This window comes from Rhinolophus sinicus, chromosome 1 (genome assembly GCF_057876585.1).
Source record: "Rhinolophus sinicus isolate RSI-liver-muscle chromosome 1, RSI-T2T, whole genome shotgun sequence".
Taxonomy (NCBI): Eukaryota; Metazoa; Chordata; class Mammalia; order Chiroptera; family Rhinolophidae; genus Rhinolophus; species Rhinolophus sinicus.
In genome coordinates this window covers 158,077,757-158,099,784 of record NC_142501.1, presented here as the reverse complement: position 1 = coordinate 158,099,784, position 22,028 = coordinate 158,077,757, and the positions used below count along the sequence as shown (strand labels likewise).

General features: G+C 37.4%; 1 protein-coding gene across 3 annotated transcripts in view; it reads left to right on the top strand.

Moving 5' to 3' along the window:
* RASSF6 (Ras association domain family member 6) overlaps positions 1–22,028 on the top strand; it is a 55,799-nt gene that overhangs the window by 9,954 nt on the left and 23,817 nt on the right. For 2 of the 3 annotated variants that reach the window (XM_019720835.3, XM_074324460.2), the window contains exons 2-3: positions 1,367–1,465; positions 19,072–19,150. In XM_019720835.3, coding sequence (XP_019576394.3) covers positions 1,407–1,465; positions 19,072–19,150 — 138 coding nt within the window. In that variant the 5' untranslated portion in view covers positions 1,367–1,406. The remainder of the gene's footprint in view (positions 1–1,366; positions 1,466–19,071; positions 19,151–22,028) is intronic. The other variant, XM_074324461.2, reaches the window with a different exon arrangement.

Sequence of the window (22,028 nt, the reverse complement as noted above, 5' to 3'; positions counted from 1 at the left end):
TGAAAAAAAAAAATCTTAGCATGTATTCCAAATCAAATACTAAAAATTCAGAAATAGGACTATTTATAATAGGAGTTATGCCAAATTTGGACACACTGGATACATTCATTACTAGGAGCATAGCTCATACAACCATCAACTGTAAAGTGATTATCAGCATAACTTTGATCCAGGATTTCACTTATAAATTTTAAAATCATTAGCATTTATCATGGGCCAACACTGTGGTTTCTATAGTACTTTCATAAAAATAATGCTTCGCCCCTGTCTGCCTTTCCCTCTCTCTGTCTCTTCATCCCACAGTTGTCAGTCTCTCAAATTGATTACCAAGGGGAAGACGATATGTCAAGGTGTACATTTGTGGCTTATCTAATATTTCCTCATACGTCCTCTTTATCATCTTTTTTTTAGAATTTGTCAAAACTGAATTGTGTGTTTCCTCTTCCTTTACTACTATTTTCCCCAATTTATATGAAGAATATAATTTTCAATTTAAGGTGGAAGATGATATCAAAAGAGATAAAATGGATTTTTCTCAAAAGCACATATTGAGTAATAAGAACAGAGGGGAACATCTAAACATCTTAAAATTATATGGGTAGGGACGGGGTAGGAGGAGAGAGAAAACAACACGTTATCACTTGTTCCCAAAACAAGCTCTTATGAACAATCATGGAAAAGAAGCTTAGAGAATGCCATTAAGAAACTCACTCAAACCGAGTTATAGTTAAAACTCTGAACCCTAAGCTTATTTTCTTATAATTGAAGATTTTGGAGAACATCTCATGTGTGCTCAATATTAGTTCCCATATATATATATATATATATATATATATATATATATATATATATATATATTTTTTTTTTTTTTTTTTTTAAATCCCTGAGTAGAATCTTAGAATGGACCAATTTATAGAAAATTTAAAAAAAAATTAATCTGTATAATCTTTTCCAAACTGGAAAAACAATGTTGGTGAAAAGAAAAATGTAGAGGCATTGAAAACATTCAGGCCTTGCTTCAAATTTTCTGTTCCATTATTTACTAAGTATTTGAAATGGAGGTAGTAACACCCATACCTTACTGGGATAGTTTGAGAATTAAATGAGGTAAGGCCTATAAAATGGCTCACATACAGAGTGTAAGATCCACGGCAGGCACATAGTAAAAAAAAGAAGAAAAAAAAAAGTGTCTCTTTTCTTCCCTCCCCAACCCAACCCTCATGCCCATACATGAAACACTACTTTAAAACGCCCCCAAAATACTTTTACACACTAGGGACACAACAAAAAAAATTCAATTTAAGTCAGAAACTAATTTCTGAATGCATCACAGGAACATGCCATTAATATTATTCTGATGTTTTAGGGTATCCTCAGATGATCTCAAAAAGAGAGTAAAGATAACTATGACGGCTCACCAGTGTTCTTCTTGGATCTTCATAAATGAGAGGACATTTATCACCAGGTAACTATATACCTGTATTATATGTTATTCTACTTGCCAGTCATTTGTGGATTACACCCCAGCACTATGTCATTCTAAGCGTGATATATGATCCACAAGATCAATAATAGGAATCTCCATTTGAGACATTAAATAAGAAGTTGAATAAATACATCCCTAAGTACTGCTGAACCATAGCTTTTTATGGAACAATCACTCACATTTCATAACATACTTCATTTTTACTGTTTCCCTCTTAACATTGGGTTGTACAATTTATGGCCACATCCACAGCTGTTTTCTTACACACAGCACATAGTATCTTATGTTGCTTTGGAAATAATACAGTAAGGATTTGAAAATTATAATAGTAAAGATGAGAAGTGAGCCTCACTGAGCTAGAGCAGAAGCTAAGGAGGGGAAAAACAAAATGGTAAGGGGAAAAACAGTGGCGCTGGAACATGACCCACTTCTTACAAATAAGAGAAACAAAGCCAAATAAGTAAGAGAGGGAAGTAGATGCAAATGATTCAGGATTGGGAAATAGGAAAGCAGGAGGAACAAATGGTCAAAAATGGAATTAAAGCCACAGCTGGAGGATAGCGTGAAGTATAAGAGGTGGGAAGAAGACATAAAGTAAAAGATAGTGGATTCATGTATTCATTCCGCAAATACTTAGTAACGGCTCCCTGGGGACAGGTACTCTTCTGGATCCTGAGCATTCAGCAATGAACCAAACAAGACCTCTACCCTCATGGGGTTGCCGCCTAAAAAGGGAACACAGTAGTCTTCCCTTATCCAAAGTTTCACTTTCCAATTTCAGTTCCCCGCAGTCAACTGCAGTCTGAAAATATTAAATGGAAACTTCCAGGAATAAACAATTCATAAGTTTTAAATGGCATGTTGTTCTAAGTAGTGTGATGAAATCTCACCATCCCACTCCATCCCACCTGAGACATACATCATCCCTTGTCCAGGATATCTACGCTGTATAGGCTCCCCGCCCAGCAGTCACTTAGTAGTTGTCTGGTTATCAGATAGACTGTCATGGTATCACAGTGCCTGGTTTAAGTAACTCTTCTTTTACTTAATAATGACCCCCAAAGCGCTAGAGTAGCAATGCTAGCAATTCAGATACATCAAAGAGAAGCCATAAGTGCTTCCTTTAAGTGTAAAGGTGAAAGTTCTCGACTTAATAAGCAAAGAAAATATTTTTTTATGTTGAGGTTGCTAAGATCTATGGTAAGAACAAATCTTCTATCCATGAAATTGCCTAATTTATAAATTAAACTTTATCGTAGGTATGTATGTATAGGAAAACACATAGCATATATAGGGTTCAGTACTATCCACAGTTTCAAGCATCCACTGCGGTGTTGGAACATAACTTCTGTGGGTAAGGGGGCACTACTGTATAGTAAATATGTAAGATAAATGAGTTACAATATACACTGTCAGATGCTGAAAGGTATGAAGAATAAAAATAAAACAGGAAAGGGAGTAATGAGTATTGGGGGTGGAGAGCAGGCCAGTTATGATTTCATATTAAGATAGGCAGGGAAGTCCTCAGTGAGCACGGCAGGAAGCACCTAAAGGAAGCGAACTAGCAAGGTCAGGGAACATCCAGGCAAAGGGGACAGCAGGTTTATAGCCCTGAGGCAAGTGTAAGCCTAAAAGGAGGGAGGAAGCCAGTGTGGGGAAGTGAAGTAGGACTTACAGTAGGAGAAGTTGAGGTCAGAGACATATGGGGCCAGAACATAGAGAGTCTCACAGGCCATTGTGAGACTTCGTCTTTCCCACTTAGGTGATGAGAAGCCATTGAAGGATATTGCGTACATGAATAATTGGATCTGCTTTCTATTGGCTGTTAAGAGCAGACTGAAGAGGAGACAAGAGTGGAATCAGAGAAACTGTTGAGGAGCTGATGGTCCACGGTAGAGACTCTAGTGCCTTGGACCAAGGTGGCAGCAGTGGAGGTAGAAAAATAAAGGTCAGATTCTGGATATATTTTGAAGGAAGAGAAAATAGGATTTCCTGAAGGCTAAGATGTGGGGTGTGAGAGAGAGAGAATAATCAAGGATGATTCCAAGGATTGTGAGATTGAATGGAGTTGAAATTTTCTGATGTTATAAAGACTACAGGAGGAATAGGTTTGTAATGAAAGATCAGGAGTTTGGTTCTGAATATGTTACATTTGAGATTGAATAAGATCACCCAGGAAATAAGGGTAAATAGAGAAGACTCAAAGTCCAAGGTTATAAAAGAGTGAAATGAAGTAGGAAAAATCAGAAACAAGAAGGCAAGGCAGAAGTATATTGAGTAAAAAAAACGGGCAGAATGACTGTGGAGACTGAACAGAGAGGAAGCAGCTATGTAGCAGGTAATATTATCCATATAAATAAGTGACACTACTTTAGGATGTCAAGGTAACTGAAGCATTGATGGAGATACAAGGAGAAGACAAAAGTTAAGGAGATGGGACAATGAAATGAAAGACTAAGAAATTTATTTTTTAAATATTAAGTACATCAAATATATGGTGATGGAAGGAGAACTGACTCTGGGTGGTGAACACACAATGCAATATATAGATGATATATTATAGAATTGTACACTTGAGACCTATATAATTTTACTAACCAATGTCATCTCAATAAATTTAATAAAAATTAAAAATATATAGTAAATACAGATGACTGACAATGAAGGTCAGAAAGGTAGCACATAAAACAGAAGGTAAGAGGGACAGAAAGGTCTTAGAGATGGGTAAGAGATGGACATGGTAACAGGGTGGGCATTGTTGAGAGTACCTGAAAGATGACAGTTTGAGAAGAGACAAAGATGAAGGAACAGATAAGAAAAGGATGTGAGTAATCTGCAAGAGTAGCAGGAGGCAAAGGAGGTTCAAGGTAGATAGATGACAGAGAAGATGGGGGAAGTTATGAATAAAGGGTAAGAGACTCCCAAGAGAGTGACAAAAGATGAAGAATGGGGTAAGAACCCAGGACAGCCCCCAAAAGGTCCCCCTACCATATTCGCCTCCTCCCAGAGAAAATTACAGAAGGAAGAGAGGAGTCTCCAGAGACAATAGTCCTGGGTCTATACCGGTGTTCCTTTTTGCCTATGTGTCTTCTGTGCAGTAAGTTTGCCCAGCCAGGAAAACCAATTTACTACACTAGGAGGGAATTTCAGAGAAGAAAAAGTAGAGTATTAGAGAAGAATGTAAAAACCCCTGTACATAATTTCCTATTATTCAACTCTGAATGTCTGAGTTCAGCTCATGAAATCATAATTCCCATCTGCCCCTGCCAGTATGTTGATAAACTACTCCTGGGGCCCACCTCTCAGGTTATAACCTCTGAGGTTACAACAATTGTCCCTTAGTCTACTTCAGCTATGACACAACAGCTCTACTTCCTGGATCCTTGAGGAAGCGAGGACATTTCTCACTTAAACCTTTAGACTCACCCTCATGATCAGATTAAAATATACTCCTAACAGGCATGAGGTAACCTCAATCCACAGTCCCCTGTATGCAAACCCTGACACCAACATGAAGTAGGACATCTCTTCCCTGACCAAACCTCAAGACAAATGTCATAGGGAAATGAAGCAAATTACATTTTGTGTATTTATATTTTCTATAATTGTAAAAACTGTTAAAATATTGAAACATGTTCAAAAAATAAAGATCATCCATAATCTCACAATTGAAAAAAAATATATACCCCAATTTTGTCCTATTCTTCATCTTCTAAGGATTCTATTTTCCATATTTCAGATTGTACTGTATCTTGTTTTCACACCTGGCCTTATATTACAAATATTTTCACTTACCATTAAAAAAATATTTCTAAAGATGATTTTAATGACATTGTAGCATTCAATGATATAGGAATGCCAAAATATAATCATTCCTTTAATTTTGGCCTTCAAGATGGCTCCAATTTTTTGAATACACAAATGCTAGTTCATAAAAGTGGAATTACTGGATCAAAGAGCACAAATAAGTCTAATGGCATTGCTACAAATTTGCTTTCTAAAGATGTTTGATGAGTTTCCCTCTCGCCAACAGCTGAAGTCTCCTGGCTTATCTTTATCATCTCATAACATATGCTTGATTTCCTGAGGTAGAATGCAAATCCTTTGAGGGTAAGACCTAAGCATCTTTTGCATCCTATTTCCCAAGGTGGGATTCCTGGATGACTTTGGTACATGAGATGATTTTAGATGGAACATAGATGATTGTTTTTTATTTGGACACTTATGGAAAGTATTAGAAAAATATTACTAGCACATGAAATCTTTGATTTTACAAACATTATTGCACTCATGACAAATAAGAAACTTACTTAAAAGAGGAGTCAATTAGAAAAATATTGACAACAGATGATATTAGGAGTTGGCCAAAATCATGAAAACAATACATGAATAATTAGTTTGAATAGCGCAGCCGTAGTTCTCAGCCAGAATGTATTAATCACTTTCCTACAAAATAGCCTTAAAGTAAGAACTCTATAATGTTTTTTGTTTACCTCTGAAAATAGTTTTCATGAATACTTTCTAATAATCAGTAATATAAGAGGAGAAAGAATACTACCCAAATTTGATAATCTATATGCCTTCCCATTTTATAATTGGCCTGAAGTAAAATATGTCACAATGAAGCCACATATTTGGGGGAAGATATTTCCAAAGAAGGATCTGTGATTCTAGTGACCCTTGTTTTATGTCATATTTTTAATTGACTGAATTGAGGACTTATAGTTTATGTTCTATAACCCAGAGCCTTTTTCAAGCCCTAATTAATTGGAACTCCAAATGGTAAAGTAAAATATTATAGCATTTATACAAACACCTGACTTGATAATAGCATTTCTTAAAACATGGTCCATGGGCACCTGTCCCAGTCAGATGCTTGTTAAAAATGCATATTCTGGGCTTCACCCCACAACTAATTAGGTGATTCTGATGCATACTGAACTCTGAGAACCACTGCTCAGAGGGGGAATGGGTTAAAGTTTTAAGTCTTCTGGCCACCTGAAATAAACAAAATTCCTGGAGCCCAGGGCAATATTTACAAAATAGTGGACAGAAATTATAATGATACCACTGACCCCCTATGATATCCAACATGTCACAAATCTGGCAAACACTTCCATTCATTTATTCACTTAACAAGTAGTTTTTCTGCACTAGTCATTGCTCTGGTGAACAAGACAGAGTTACCAACTTATTAAGGGATTTTTATTTTTCTGCAAAGAAATACATGAAAATAATAAAATAGGAAAATAGAATCTGCTTAATGGAAATTTTGGTTTCAGCAAGTATCATGAGAACTATATACAAATAATAAAATAAAAGATCTTAATATTAAGCACAGTAATCAATATAACATGTATGTCTTACTACTGGATGAGAATTCTCTGAGTTTAGAAATGTCCTTGGGTGAAGGGTGTTGGCATAAATTAGCTTCATGCTCAAATGACTAAGGTTCCACTTGCTGTTTCGTTGCCTGGGGTCATCAGTACTCTATTGTTTCACACAGTGAATATTCTACGGGAGCTGAGCTTTTTTCTTTTTTTTTAAATGGTTCCATATAGTTGCTTTCATTTCAGGTCCTAAAACCAGGGCACTTTAGAGGTGAGTAAATGCCAACTTTGTGCTTGAAAACAATTCCAATCCAGCTTTAGAAATGCAGATGAGATTTCACTCTCAGAAACTATTAGACTTTTTCTCCTACTTAGGGACTTGATGCAAACCCTTGCAGGCTGCCACTCTTTTACCAGCAGCCCACAAGGCGTGTGTGCATTCCTATCCTTAGTAAATAAGTTTAATTAGCATGATGTAATGCTTTTTAGCAGCGAGTGCATTATTCCAAACAGTTTCTTTTCTGAGGGTGTTGGCCAGCACCCTTTGTTGAAACAAAGGAACCAGTACCTGCACCTCTGAGCACAAGTCCAGCACAAAGAGGCAGTGTTCAGAGCCTGCTCCTACCTGGCCGGTAGAGCCAGAGGGCAATGTTTGCCCAGGTTCATGGCCAGGGTCTTCTCTTGAGCAAAGGAAGTGGAGCGAACACATCGTGCCCAAGCATGCCCTGCAGGTAGGGTTATAGAGGGCACCGCTCTCCTGGAAGCTGCTGGAAGCTTGCTTTAGTACAGGATAAAGGATCCCTCTCTGACGTATTTTTATGAGTCAGGATCCTAAAATCAGCCAGTGGTAAAATGTTTGAGGCATGGTTAGGACCCTCTTTCCTAAGAATGAGAAATTTTATCTCTGTGGGGATTGTTTTTAAGTTTATTTTAAAATTCCCATTATTCATGTTTGATGACAGTGAAAATAAAAGAAATTTTCATTATGAGAAATTGGATATCACATCTATTTCTAGGTCACCAAAAGGTCAATAATTTACCCCCCAGATATGTGGAAAAAGGTCATTTATTAATCTTTCTTTATATCAGATAGTTTTCAATGAGCACATATTGTCAATGGTCATTAAGCATATCGATGACTGTTATTCCCAATGTATTTACTTCACATTTACCTATTTTATCATTTCAGTATGTTAAAAAACAATATTACCTGCCCAAGATCCACCAAACATATTTCAATAGAAAGTCTGATTAAGTCACAATTCAAATACTCTAGAACTATATTCACTTACGGAGTTTACTTGAATGTCTGGATATGTTAACTAAAAATAGGTCAGGATTTAATTTTCTATATTTTATTTCCTGAACAAATCATTAGTGAGAGCATACTATGTGCCAGGGGCTGTACTAGAAGCTGTGGTGTGTAATTTTTGAATCAAAATACACAAGAGAAGCTTCAAGCTGCTGATCTCCAGCTTGAACCTTCATATCAATCACCTGCAGAGCTTGTTAAACTCTTAAAGATTGCTGGGTTCCATTCCTAGAGTTTCTGATCAGAAGTTCTAGGCAGGAGTGAGCGTTTGCATGTCTAATAGATGCTACTGGCCTAGGAATCACACTTTGAGAACCACAGGTCTAAAGGCCTGATAACAAACTGAAGTAAGCGTTCAGAAGGAAAGGGACCCGGTTTTAGGAGAGAATAAGGATCTAGCCTAAGCAGGGGGTTCCAAAGACCTGAACAAAGAGGGAGCTAACAAGTTTAAGAGGGTGAGCAGGAGAGCATTCCTGACACAGGGAGCCAGCCCACAGTCCTTAGGGCCAGAGGGAGCACAGAGCTCCAGCAAGTGAAAGGTCCTCAGTGTGATGGCCGCGCAGGATACAGGGAAGAGCATCTCCTGAAAGGAGGCAAAAGAGGGAGAAAGACCCAGCAGGGCTTTACCTCCTGTGACAAGGATTAGGGGTTTTATCCCAAGAGCAACAGGAAAGAGTTTAAGGACATTAAGCAAAGCAGATGCTATGTTCTATGTACTCTATAGAGTGTAGAGAATTAGATGGAGGATGTCCCTAAGAGAAACCGGGAGGTTGCTTAATATGTGTATTTCAAATGTGAGGAGAAGCCGTGGTAAGTCATGGCAACCTGACAGAAGAGCAGGGGAAGAGCCTGTGTGTGAAGAAAGCACCAGTCTAGCTCATACCCCTGTGGACGGCCCTGAGGATCACTGACCACCTGTTGTGTTTCAGACACTCCAGTAACAATCCCCGTGGTCCAAGAGGCTGAAAGGCGTAACAGTAAAATAACTGAAAGACCTCATTAACAGAATAGCTAGATCATTTCCCCATCCCAAAGGAACAAGGGGCATCAGACTGTGAAGTCAAAGCAGTCGTCCTGAACAAGCACAAAAGCCCCCAGCTGTTCAGACACAAAGGGTGTTAGTTTACAACCAGCCTGCATCTGCTCCAATAATGACTGGTGTTGCATGGCACAACTGTGTTTACTTTCCAATTGGCTTTTTAAGAAAAATCTATAAAGCATGTATTTGAAAAACCTGAAACGAAAGTTTAACTCATGAAGAATGAGAAGCAAGACCCCAGTCTAAATGAGGCACCTGCCTCATGCCTCCATTCCCTCATTCCTATACGCAGTCCCACAGCAAATCCAATCAGCTCCACCTCCGAAACTCAGCCACTTCTCACCATCTAGTTCAAGCCATCGTTATCTCTTGCCTGGACAACTGCAGTAGCCTCGTACTTGGGCTACCTGCTTCCATTCCGTGTTCCCACAGTCCATTCTCCCACGGCAGCCAAAAGGTCTGTTCACAATGTAAGTCCCCGCATCTTGCTTGAGCCCTTCAAAAATTCCTGTTGCAGAATGCCTACCATAAGGAGTCTCTAAGGCCCATCGTGAGCTGGCCTGAAGGGACTTTACAACCTCATCTTGAACCAATTTTCCTTTTCTCTCTCCTTCCAACATGACAGGCTTAGTCTTGCATACAGGATGTGATGTGGCACTTACATCTCTGCCTGGAAGGCTCTCCTTGAATTTTTACATGGCTGCTGCTCCTTCCTATTTATTGAGGTATCAGTTTAATATTTCAGGCCTCCTGATCACCTTTTCTAAAACGTCCTCTTCAATGCACTGCATCACATGATCTTATTTTATTGTCCTCATGTAAAATAATCCCTATGTAAAAACAAGTATATTTCTTTATTGGCTCTTTTCGTCTATCTTCCTACTCCAGAAAGTAAGTCCTATCACAGCAGGACCTCATTGCTTGAATACATTGCAGTACCCCAGAATCTCTTATACTGTCTGTTACATAGTAATTCCTCAATAAATTTTGGTTATAAATAAGTGTGGGAGTAGCCAACCTCAAAGAACTAACTTGGGACCTGGGGAATCTTGGTTAAAATACAGATTCTGATTTCTAACAAGATGTCACCCAGACGTTCAGACAATATTTGGATAGAAGAATATTCTTAAATTCTATGATAGGCAGAATAATGACCTCCCAAAGATGTCTACTTCCTAATTCCCTGAACCTGTGAACATTTTACATTACATGGCAAAAGGAAATTAAAGTTACAAATGGAATTAAAATCACTAATTAGCTGAGATTAAAATAGGGAGATTATCCAGATGGGCCCACTTCCTTAAGGGTCTCAAGTGTGGAAGAGGAGCTACTTGAAAAGAGTTAGTGTGAGAGTTTTACTGGTAAGAATGACTCAATGGCCATGGCTGGCTTTGAAGATGGAAAAGGGAGCCAGAAGCCAAGGAATGTGCGTAGGCTCTGTAAACTGGAGAAGGCCAGAAAATGCATTCTCCCCTAGAACCTTCAGAAGAAATACAGCCTTGCTGACCTTGATTATAGCCAGTAAGACCTGCCTTCTCACCTAAAGAACTGTAAACTAATATAGTTGTGTTTTTTAAAGCCACTAAGTTTGTAGTAATTTTTTACAGCAGCAATAGGGAGCTAGAACAAACTTCCTCCCCAGGAATGCCTGAAGGAACAGTGTTCTTCAGCCCCTGAGTTCAGTAATAGAGGGGGAGGAGTAGAAGTTTTACTGGCCAGTTACATGAAACTATTCCCATTTTCATTGGAATGACCACCTATTTCAACCTGCAATCTGGCAGTAGAAAGTGTTCCTTTCCCCTAAGAGAATAATATCACATTGATTCTCAGCACCCTGAGATCTAAAAGAATGGCTCTTAAAGTGTGGTCTCCGGACTAGCAGCATCAGAATTACCCAGAAACATGTTAGAATAGCAAATTCTCAGGACCTACCCAGCCTTAGTCGATCAGGAACTACAGGGGTGGCACTCATACTCTGTATTTCAACAAGCCCTTCAGGTAATTCTGATGCTCACTCGTTTCAGAACCACTGTTCTAATTTAAGCATATGTACCACTGCATTTCATGTTGTCCACACATACAGGGGCACATGATTTTTCTGTAGCTTTCAAACACTATTTTCTTGGGCACTAAATATTTATCTGTTCTCTCCAAAATAATCGGCTACAGCAAGAAGCAGATTATTTCATCAAAGTGGAGGCAGTTTCAAGTCCCTACTTTGGACTGAATAGAAATATAAAAATCGGTACTGAGTTGGAAGTAGTGTTAGAGCTGTGAACCAGAGACCATACTTCTCTGGGTTTCTGGCCAGACAAGGAGATCATGGAGCATGCACTCCCCTCATTCTTTCTTCCCTGTTTACAAACTGCTTGGTCTGCTCCTAGGAAGTCAACTGCATGTGATAACAGAATCCAAGGTCTGATATGGAAGCAGCTCACTGCAGCCGCCACCTGGAATAATATTAATAGGTTGTGAATTTTTAAAGTATTTAGAAGCCAGACCATAGAGGGAAGGGGAATAGATAAGTGTCTTCCCTCTTCTGAGGTTGTTGGAAAACATGCTAGTGTATTAAAATGTCAAATACTGATATATACCCTTATAAAGGGATTCTCTTAATCCTGGGATATCAGATAGAGAACACATTCCTATTTCCTTCAGAAACACTAGTGCTTTAATAAATGATACAATCTTCTTTCGCCTCTCCCTTTTTATCCCCTCTTCCATGTCTTATCAACATCTAGTGACAGTGTTCTGAGTAGCTAAAGTCTTTCCATTAAACAGTGGAGTTTTCATAATCAAGAAAACATTTTGGGTGTTTGTTTTGTATCTACTGACTATCCATCACTTCAAGTTTCTTCTTAATATTGTGAAATTATTCTTCAATCTTTAATCCTTTTGCTCTTATCTGAGTTCTAGGAGTTGAAAACAGGAGAAAAGCTGAAAGTTCTACCCACTAATGTCTCCAGGGCCATATTTTACAGGGGCAATCTTGACAAGATGAATGGCCCAGAAAACATGAATGTTACAATGGCCAAAAGCAGCCAGAGCGTAGCTATGCAGTGGAGGTGAGACAGATCTGGTTATATTATCGATTAGATTCCCAATGGATTTCATGAAATTCCCAGATCCTTTTTATTATTGATAGGCAGCAATAAAGAGGGCGTCTTAGCATAGACAGGGTTGGAAACACAAAACAAACAAATCTCAGGCACTGTCACCCCCGTCAACAGCACTATTAATGATACTTTGGCAGAGTTGCTAGAAATGTTAGAAACCCTTTTCAAAAAGGGTAGCCTCTTCAAAGGAAGTCAGGAAAAGTTAGACAAATCTCGAGCTCCCTGATCCTTTAGGGTTTGCATTTTTACTTCAATCAAGATAGTCTTCCTCTTCCCAATTTGTCAGTTTTCAAACTGTGGAACTCAATCCCATCATTTTGCAATGGAAATGTGATGAACTTACTTTGCTAGCTGGGGCAGGGCTCCATGCAAATGTTGAAAGTCACTCTTTCCTCACCATTTAAGCCAGGAAATGAGGCCACAGGCAAAAATGACCTAAGGCTGTGGCCCCTTCTGGAAGAGGGACTGCAGAAATTTGCGATTTTCATTCCAGGATTCAAGTTGACAGTAATGAAGGATAAAGTGGAGTAAGAGAATTCTGTTACTGGTTGCAGACCTCAGGAATATGGAATGATGTTTTGTCTTGGCAAATAATAAGGCTCTACTTATTCTCTGTTCTCGTATTTCCTGGTTCCACCTCTTCCAGAACATTCAGGGGTTTATATCATGTTTTCATGAAAGTACAATTATGGAAATATTGTAAATGTATTATGCACTTATTATATAGAATTGGGGAGTATACAGAACTGCAACACAAAATGAAAAATCACAACCTTAATTCCCAGCAATGATCCATTTGTTTCCTTTACATGTTTAATTCATAGTTACTTTATTAAAACATCACATTAAGTTTTAAACTGTTTTTCAAACCTAATATAAAATTATTAATCTTTTGCTAAAATTTAACATTATGAACAAAATCAGTGTGAGGGTGGCGGGGGGTGGGGGTGGGACTAAATGTATAAGAGCAAGTTAGCATTTTTATTCTGCCTCAATTTTTCATCTCTTTGAAGAGACTCTTTCACATGTTTTAGGTCCCTGCTCTTAAACAGGGCAACACACAGAGCGGAATGTTGTTTGTAATGCTGCAGTCACAATGCAGTTCGGTGGCTGCTTGATTTGGAGTCTGAACATTTTTCAGCAAGTCTCCAAGAGACAGAAGTAACACAGAGTCAGGAAGCAGAGCCATAGCCTTTCATGGCTACATCTTGTGGTATTTTCCTCTGACGTTTATTTTGTGTTATGGCAGTGTTTGAAGTTTGTGTTGGGTTACAGCATGCACCAATATTTCTGGTTCGCCTTTAGTGAATCCAAATTGTAAGAATCACTTAGTAAAGAGTGGGACAGTGTTTTTAGGTTTCCAAGAAAGGGATCGGATGTCCACTTAATTATGCCATAAATCATTACTAAAACAAGAAAGAGAATTCTTATTACAACTGATATTTGACATCCATTCAATCTATGGCTGCAGGGCATAACTCACCTCCACCTATCATACTGTCCAATGTGCACACATATTACAGTTTTATAAAATCAAATAAAGATCGTTTCTTCCAGCCAGCCAAATGCGTAGCATGATAAGATTGAGGAACTCATTTCTTGCGAAGTCTGTTATTTATGGCAAACATCAGAATGTGGGTAATTCCCATCTGCTGAACAGCTGCAATTCAGACCATAAAGTGCAAAGTACACCTAAGCATTTTACAGTTAACACTGGATCTACTATTACTCATTGAAACCGAGCTGGGAGCCTTAAAGGAACAGGAGCCCTGGGCTCTCCTCTGCACCCTTCCCCTATATCTGTCACCCCTGTGTTAAGTCTCTTGCTGGAAACCATCCTTCCAGGAGCTGTAATGAATAATTCTGGGTGTCTATTAGGATCCTCTTTCTGCACTGCCAGTGCACAGTGCCAGCTTCTGTCCTGGGGAAAGTTAGGATTCTGTGTTCATGCAGTTAGAAGTCTAGTTTATATAGAACTTTGCCGTTTCTTAGTTTTGTAAACTATCCAGATTATATATTGTGTGATGACATTTTCTAAAAATTCCAGCTCTTAGAGAATCATTGTCTTATGTATTACACATAAAATGTACAGGCTGTTTCAGCCTTTTTTCTACTTCATGGGCACCCCTGTGGCTTCTAGACATCATAGATTTGTAAACTGAGAAGATTAGGCATGGAATCCATTTCTTATCCCCCCGTTTATAGCTCTGTTAGGGCAATTGAACAGTTGGTAAGCAGTCTGGTGTTGACTGGGTGGGAAACTCTTTGGCTGAGAGGGAAGAGTGCGCAGATGCTCTTTTCCCCTTTCCGGGGGGGATGGTGGAGTGGTGGACAGGTCCATGTGTAACATTTAAAAGGACCCTAAAAATCGGTTACAATTGCCATTGACAAGTTGATGTATATTAAATCAGTGTCCTTTTTCCTGACTAGGGACTGCCTAAATAACACTTTAGTGATTACATTTGGGTCTCCTAAACCATATAATCCCTATGCTTATTTTTGGTCATTTCTAGATGTTAGATCCTTCAATATATGTGAGACATTTGATCATTCTTCCATGGAATATAGCCTTACTCATGCAACTCTATTCCAATACTGTTGCAATGGTCCCACTCATCTTGCTGCATTTTGTGCTGTCCTGAAATCTGTTTCCATAAACTCCCTAGTGGCCCTTACCATCATCATGTCTTTTTCTCTCTTTTTTTTAATTAATTAAATTTATTGGGATGACAATGGTTAGTAAAGTTACATAGGTTTCAAGTGTCCAATTCTGTAATACATCATCTATATACCACATCGTGTGCTCACCACCCAGAGTCAGTTCTCCTTCCATCACCATATATTTGATACCCTTTACCCTCTTCTACCAGCCATCATGTCTTTCTCTTGCCTAGAACCTTCAGTAACTGCCCATTGCTTGCAGGGTGAATTCTAAACTTCTCAAAATGGTTCATGAGTTTCCTGTCTATTTTTTGAGCTCATTGCTCACCCCTCTCCATTTTATATGTTGTATTCTTAGAATCCCAACTCTTTGACCTTTCTCCACAAAAATTGCAGAGAGCGCTACATGTCCTGTCAATGTTTTCTTTGCCTGGTAAGCACTTCATACCCTTCTTGCTTAATTCTTACCCTCCAAAGTTTGCTGTAGGAAACATCTATTCCTCAAAGCTCTCACACACCTTCATAATATGACTGAGGCCTCTTGATTATGCTCACACAGCAAATGTATGAATGAATGACCCTTAGTACAGGTCTTCTGTTAGAGGACATGATTTGAATCAGTCAGCAGATGATCAATTTGACAGTAATGCTTCAGCTCCCTGTGCCGCTGATACCAGCAAGTCAAGTAAGAACATTACAGGCTACATTTTCTTCCCAATGTTCTTCCATCAGGTGCATAAACAAATCATCTTCAAAAGTTCCTCTGGTAAGGTACATGCAATTAAAATGTGATGATGTTTTAATATTTGGAATACATTCACCATTGCTATAGTTGTTTACCAAATTTCTTTTCTTTGTTGTTTTTAAAATATTTTTATTTTTTTTTTATTTTTTACTTATAGTTGACATACAATATTATATTAGTTGCCAGCATACAACATAGTGCTAAGACATTTATATAACTTACAAAGTGATCACCCCAACTAGTCTAGTACCCACCTGACACGTACATAGTTATTACCATATTATTGACTATAAGTAAAAAATTTAAAAAAAAAATGAAAAAAATATTCCCTATACTGTACTTTACATCCCCATGCAAATTTGTTGTCCACCTACCTTCTGAATTGTCTTTATTTATTCCTCACTTTATTGCACCATTAACTTCCTAATTTTATCTCAATGCTATTTTAATGAGCTCTATTGTTCTTCACACTACAGTATCCTTCAAAGTGCCATTAACAGTCAGAAAGATCCTGCCTGTGGAGAAAACAATATGGAAGACTTCTGTAGTATTCAGTTACGATGTGTTACACGTGGTTGATAGATTGGCTGACTTTCTCTATAAAGGACCAGATAATACATATTTTAGGCTTTGTGGGCCATATGGCTTATGTCACAGCTACTCAATTCTGTAGTTATAGCTGGAAAGCAGCCATAGACAATAAGCAAACAAATTAGTGTGTCTATATTCCAATAAAACTTTATTTACAAAAAACAGATGGCCCAGGATCACAGTTTGGCAACTCCCTTGGTCATTTGGAGGCTTATTACTGTGGAGGAATATTTAGCCAAGTTTTGTTCAGCTACAGAAATATTTTTCAAGTAGCTAGTTCCCAGGGAATAAACTTTCTAATTATATATGGTCCTGAGGTAAATACTTAGAAGGATACTTGCGCCATACCTTATAGTGCAGTTTTATCAGAAACAGAACCTGAGGGAATAAGATTATGTAAAACTTCATTTGCTTTAATAACAATTCTCACAGATCAGCATATCAGGAGCTGTATCCCAGATGAACCGGAAATTTCAGTATGCTGTCCTGGCATTCAATAAATGAGAGCAATAAAAGTGTTTATGCTCTTTACAGGTACTATAATTTTAAAGAAATATCCCACAGCTAGGACTCCGAGGGAACAAGATCAGTGTGCCCAATGATACTTAGAATAGAAATATTCATTAACACTAAAATTCTAAAGTAACCCAGTTGCAGAATGGAACAAAAGCATGCAGGAATTCTGCATAATTTTTGTATGTGGTGATTATGTGGAGTGTATTGATCCTTGAAAAGATACATGTAAAAAATTGCAAGTGAGAAAAGTCAAATGGAAAAAACATATTTACAGGATATCAAACATGTAAAAATTAATATGCATTAATTCTACCATTCAGTATTCAGTAAGTATTTATTGAATAAGAGCCTACTATGAGCAGGTCTCTGCTCTAAACACTGGGAAGAAGATAGCAACTAATAAAATAAATCAAAATTCCTTCCTTCTTGGAGCCAGTAGCATTATGGGAGGAAGCCATATATTGAGGACTAAAGAGATTTTAGTGATTGATATATTTGGTAATTTAATATAGTAAGATTTCTCCTCATAAAAAAAAATACACACACACACACACACACACACACACACACACACATACATACAAAGGGTGCCAAAAAATGTATATACATTTTAAGAAAGGAAAATACTATATTAAAATTGTAGTACTCAATATATACCAATAACAAAAGATGAATACAAGTCACATTTGACTTCTGCAATTGTGAAATAGTTACCATCAGCATAATTTTAATATAGTTTTATCCTTTCTTAAAATATGTATACATTTTTTGACACCCTCTGGGTGTGTGTGTGTTTGTGTGTGTATACTATATGTAATATATATATACACATATATAATATATTGTATATATATATATATATATATATATATATATATATATATATATATAATTACATATGATCCTGAGGTAAATACCATATATATATATATTATATATATATATAAAGGTTTTTCCTTCGTTTGATATGTTTTGTTTTGCTAGGAATAAAAATTCCTCTGATCACTTCATTCAACCACTGTTTGTTGAGTTCTTCCTATGTGCCAGGTCCTCTTCTAGGCACATGGAATATAGTGTGAACAAAACACAGAAACACACCTATGGCACTACCGTTTAGTAGGAGAGACAGATTATAAGAGAATATAAAACTATATAATCTTACAGTAAGAATATGTAATACATAAGAACATATGATAAATGTTATAAGAATATTAGAAAAATATATACGAGGTTAGATGGTGACTAAGAGGTAGAGGTAATAAGGAACGTGAGCTATGAATGCTGAGAGAAGGCCAACTTCCAGATTGGGAGGTCAAGAAAGACTCCTTGAGAACATAACTTTTGAGCAAATATTTTTAAAAAATGAATGTGCTCACTGTGCGATAGTATGGGGGAAGAGCATTCTGGGCAGAAGGATCAGCAAGTATAAAGACCATGAGGTGAGCGTGTGCCTGGAGTGTTCCAGGTTCACCAAGGTGGCCAGTGGTTGGAGTACAGTGAGTGAAAGAGAGTGAAGTAGGAAATGAGATTCAAGGTGTACCAGACCACATCACATCTGGCCTTTGAAATCTTTGAAAGGATATTAACATTCATTCTAATAATATAAAGATATTGGAGAGTTTTGAACAAAAGAGAACTGTGATCAGGTGTGCATTAAAATAACTGAGAATAAACAATAGGTACAGGGAGGCTTTTAGGAGAATGTTGTAATAATCCAGGTGAGAGACAATAACTTAGACCAACAGAGTAAGTAGGATAAGCATTTCCAACTGTGGTGGCACAGAGGAAAGGATGAAAGTATGTCAGGAGACTCTGTTCCCCCTGCCAGAGCCCACCTACCACACAGCGGAGAGAGATTCAGGAGCAGAAACCATCCCTGAACCCTTGATCTATTTCCAGTGGCGAGCACAACATAGGACATGTTCTAGATGTTTAACTTAGGTTGGTTAAATATTGCAAAACAAAACAGGAATATGTAACCAAATTTCTATTTCCTGGCTGCCTCTTGTTACAGAATACTCTCTTCACCACTTTTGTCCTCAGTCATTTTCCCTTCTTTGGTTATTTACTTATGAATTAGCACCTTTAACATTTACTGATGTCTGAAGAAAGCTTCAGTTTTCAATGACCTACATTAAGATAAAATGACAGAACAATAAAGATTCCATTGAATCATTTTTTCTATCTCATATCTTTATGGACTGAAAGCACTATGATTACCTTTACCATTAAAGAGCCTAAGACTGATTGTAACTGTATTTTTTTTTTTTTTTAGGGAACAACTTAATTCTTTATTGAAGACCTATAACATTTTTTATGGGAACCAGACAAATCTGCATATTGTATATGGACAGGTAAGTCCCTCAGAGAAATGCAACATAGTTAATTCACGGAAAAATAATTCCATGAAGTACACAGGAGTCAGAATGAGTGGGAGTCCATAAGCCAGCAGCATAAATGGTCTCAGAGAAACAGATGAACCTTTAACTTGATCATGAGTTTTTAAAAAAGTGTATCACAAAATCCCAGTCCTGAAACATCTGTGACTTTCCAAGCATTTTGGGGCAGGGGAGGATAAGAAAGCATTTAAAAATAACTTCAATGATATACTTGCTTTCTACTTTAAAGACAGTGTGTTAATATCTTTTGAACAATTCCACTAGAAATTTATCCTGATATTTTCTTACAAATGCACCAGGTTGTATTTAGAAGAATATTCATGTCAATACCATTTGTAATGGAAAACATTTGAAGATATCTTGAGTCTCTATCAAATGGAGAGTATTTGAATAAATCATGACATATCTGTAACATAGTTCGATTTGCTTACTAAAGTGAATGGATGTTAAAATGAACATGTACTATGTCATAGTAATAAAACATTTTAAACTGTTAAATGCAACTGACAGGCTACTGTACACACTGGCCTCAGATCATTCCTTCTTCCTTCCTTCTATTCTCCCTTCCTTCCTTTTTCCTTTCCTTCCTTCCTATCTTTTTCTTTCTTTTCTTTCTTTCATTTGAATGCCTCATTCTCCATAGGTCTGTCCACTCAGTCTTGTAATCTAATAGAGCTCACTTCCCATCTTTACAATATCTTCCTGGTCCCAGGGAACATCAGAATTTTGTAACTTTCTGTTTTAAATCTTCAAATTTGATGGTACAGCATTGACTTTAGGCCACCATGATTTGGCTTAAATCTGCAGTTGGGACAAAAGGAAATTTACAAACTGTTTTGGCCTTTAGTAGTGAACTTAAATGATTTAGTTCAATTGAATATTTCAATTACCTTCCCAAATGTAATAATATACAGAAGAATAACTGATCCCTTTATTAAAAATGGACCAAATTTTAAATTATTTTAATAGTGTCTTATATCTTAGATCTTTAATATGTGTAATGGTAAAAGTATAAAATTTAGGAAAAGATCAACACTTGAAGGAAATGATGATTTATGTTTTAATTCAATAGTTTCCACAAAATCCACAATGTTGAGAAATTTATTTTATTAAGGAAAGTATTTGAATTTTTATGTTATGAATCTGTAAGTTGAGGCATGTCCTTTCCAAATCTGTGAATCAGTCCTCAATTTACAACATAAAAGTCATTTAATTTTTTAAATGAAGTCTCATCTTTAATTTTAAAAAATTATCTGAAGTAAAGTATACAGTGAGAATATCAGATTGTTTAGTCTGTGCCTCTTTACTCACTGGTCGATAAAGTAGAATCTGGGACTATCTAAATCTTCTGATTTAGTGACAATGACAGACACTGTAAAAGGGGAAGCCCATGGAGGATAACATGTAGCTTTCTTAACCTCTGATTAATTAAATAAGCAAATATTTATTGTCTACTAGGTGCCACTCCCTATTCTAAAAACTGGAGATACAGAATGAAAGAATGAAACAGAATGTGCTACCTTTGTGTTGCTTACATTCTAGTAGATGGACAAGAAATAGAAGTAAAATGTATAGTATGTCAGATGGTAATCAGCAAAGCGAGGAAGCGGCTCAGGAATCTAAGTGGGGTGGAGGAAGAGGAACATTTGACCAAAGACTCTGAAAGATGTAAGGGAGCAAACTTTGCAGAAGTCTGGGGGACACACATTCTGGCAGAGATAGCAACCTGAAGGAAGGTTCTGAGGCTGGCTGGTGTAACGAGGTAGAGTGCAAAGCCAGTGTGGCAGGAACCTTATGAGAATGGGAATTAGTAGACAGTAAAGCAAGAGAGATAACTGACAAGGGGAAGGCACCAGAGTGTGTAGGGTCTTGCAAATCATTGTAAGGACTTTAGCTTGTACTTGGAATGAGATGGGAAGCCACTGTGGAATTTTGACTGGAACAGTGACATTTTCTAAAAGGATTCATTCTAAAAAGGATCTCTCTAACCACTGGGAATATATGAAGGGACAAGAGAAGAATGAGGCAGATCAGAAAAAAACTATTACAATAACTCAGGCTAACAATGGCATGGACCAGAACCAAGGTAATGGATGTGGCAAATGTGGCCATGTTAGGGATTGTTTTCAAGGTGGAGCTAATGGGATTTGCTAATGCATCGGATGTTGAGTATGAAAGACAGACTAACAGTGACTATAAAATTCTTGGCCTGAGCAACTGGAAGGAGGGTGGTGCTATTTACCAAGAGGGAGAAGACTGGGAAAGGAAAATAGTTATGGAAGCATTATCAAGAGTTAGTTAGAAACAAATTAAGTTTGATGTCAAGTAAATGGTTTGACAACTGCAGTTCAGCGGGGAGGTTTGGGCTGGAGACATAAAATTGGGAGCTTTTTGTTTAGGGATGGCACCTAAGGCTCCGTAAGATCACCAAGGATATTGGTGTAGATCCAGAAGAGAAGAGGTCTAAGAATTGGGACAATGAAATTAAATAAGTGTAAATAAGCCTCCAGGGATAATTATTTAGTTAATCTCTAAAGAAATGTTTTCTGAAATTAGAAAATATTCTGATATTCCTTACATGACAAAACATAGTATTCTCTAATAATAGTTGGACTATTTCTTCTTGAAAGCAAGAATTAGGTATCCTCAGAAGAGCAGTTATTCTTTGAATTTTTGATATAAGAGATTAATTAAAGTATCACTAGACATGGAGGTTGTTATACATCAATAATTGAAACGTAGTATCTGCATCATGTACTGACATTTCAAAGAGCAAATTACGTTTGGGTGTTAAAAACAACTGATTGATAACCTGACTTCTCAGTAATCTGAA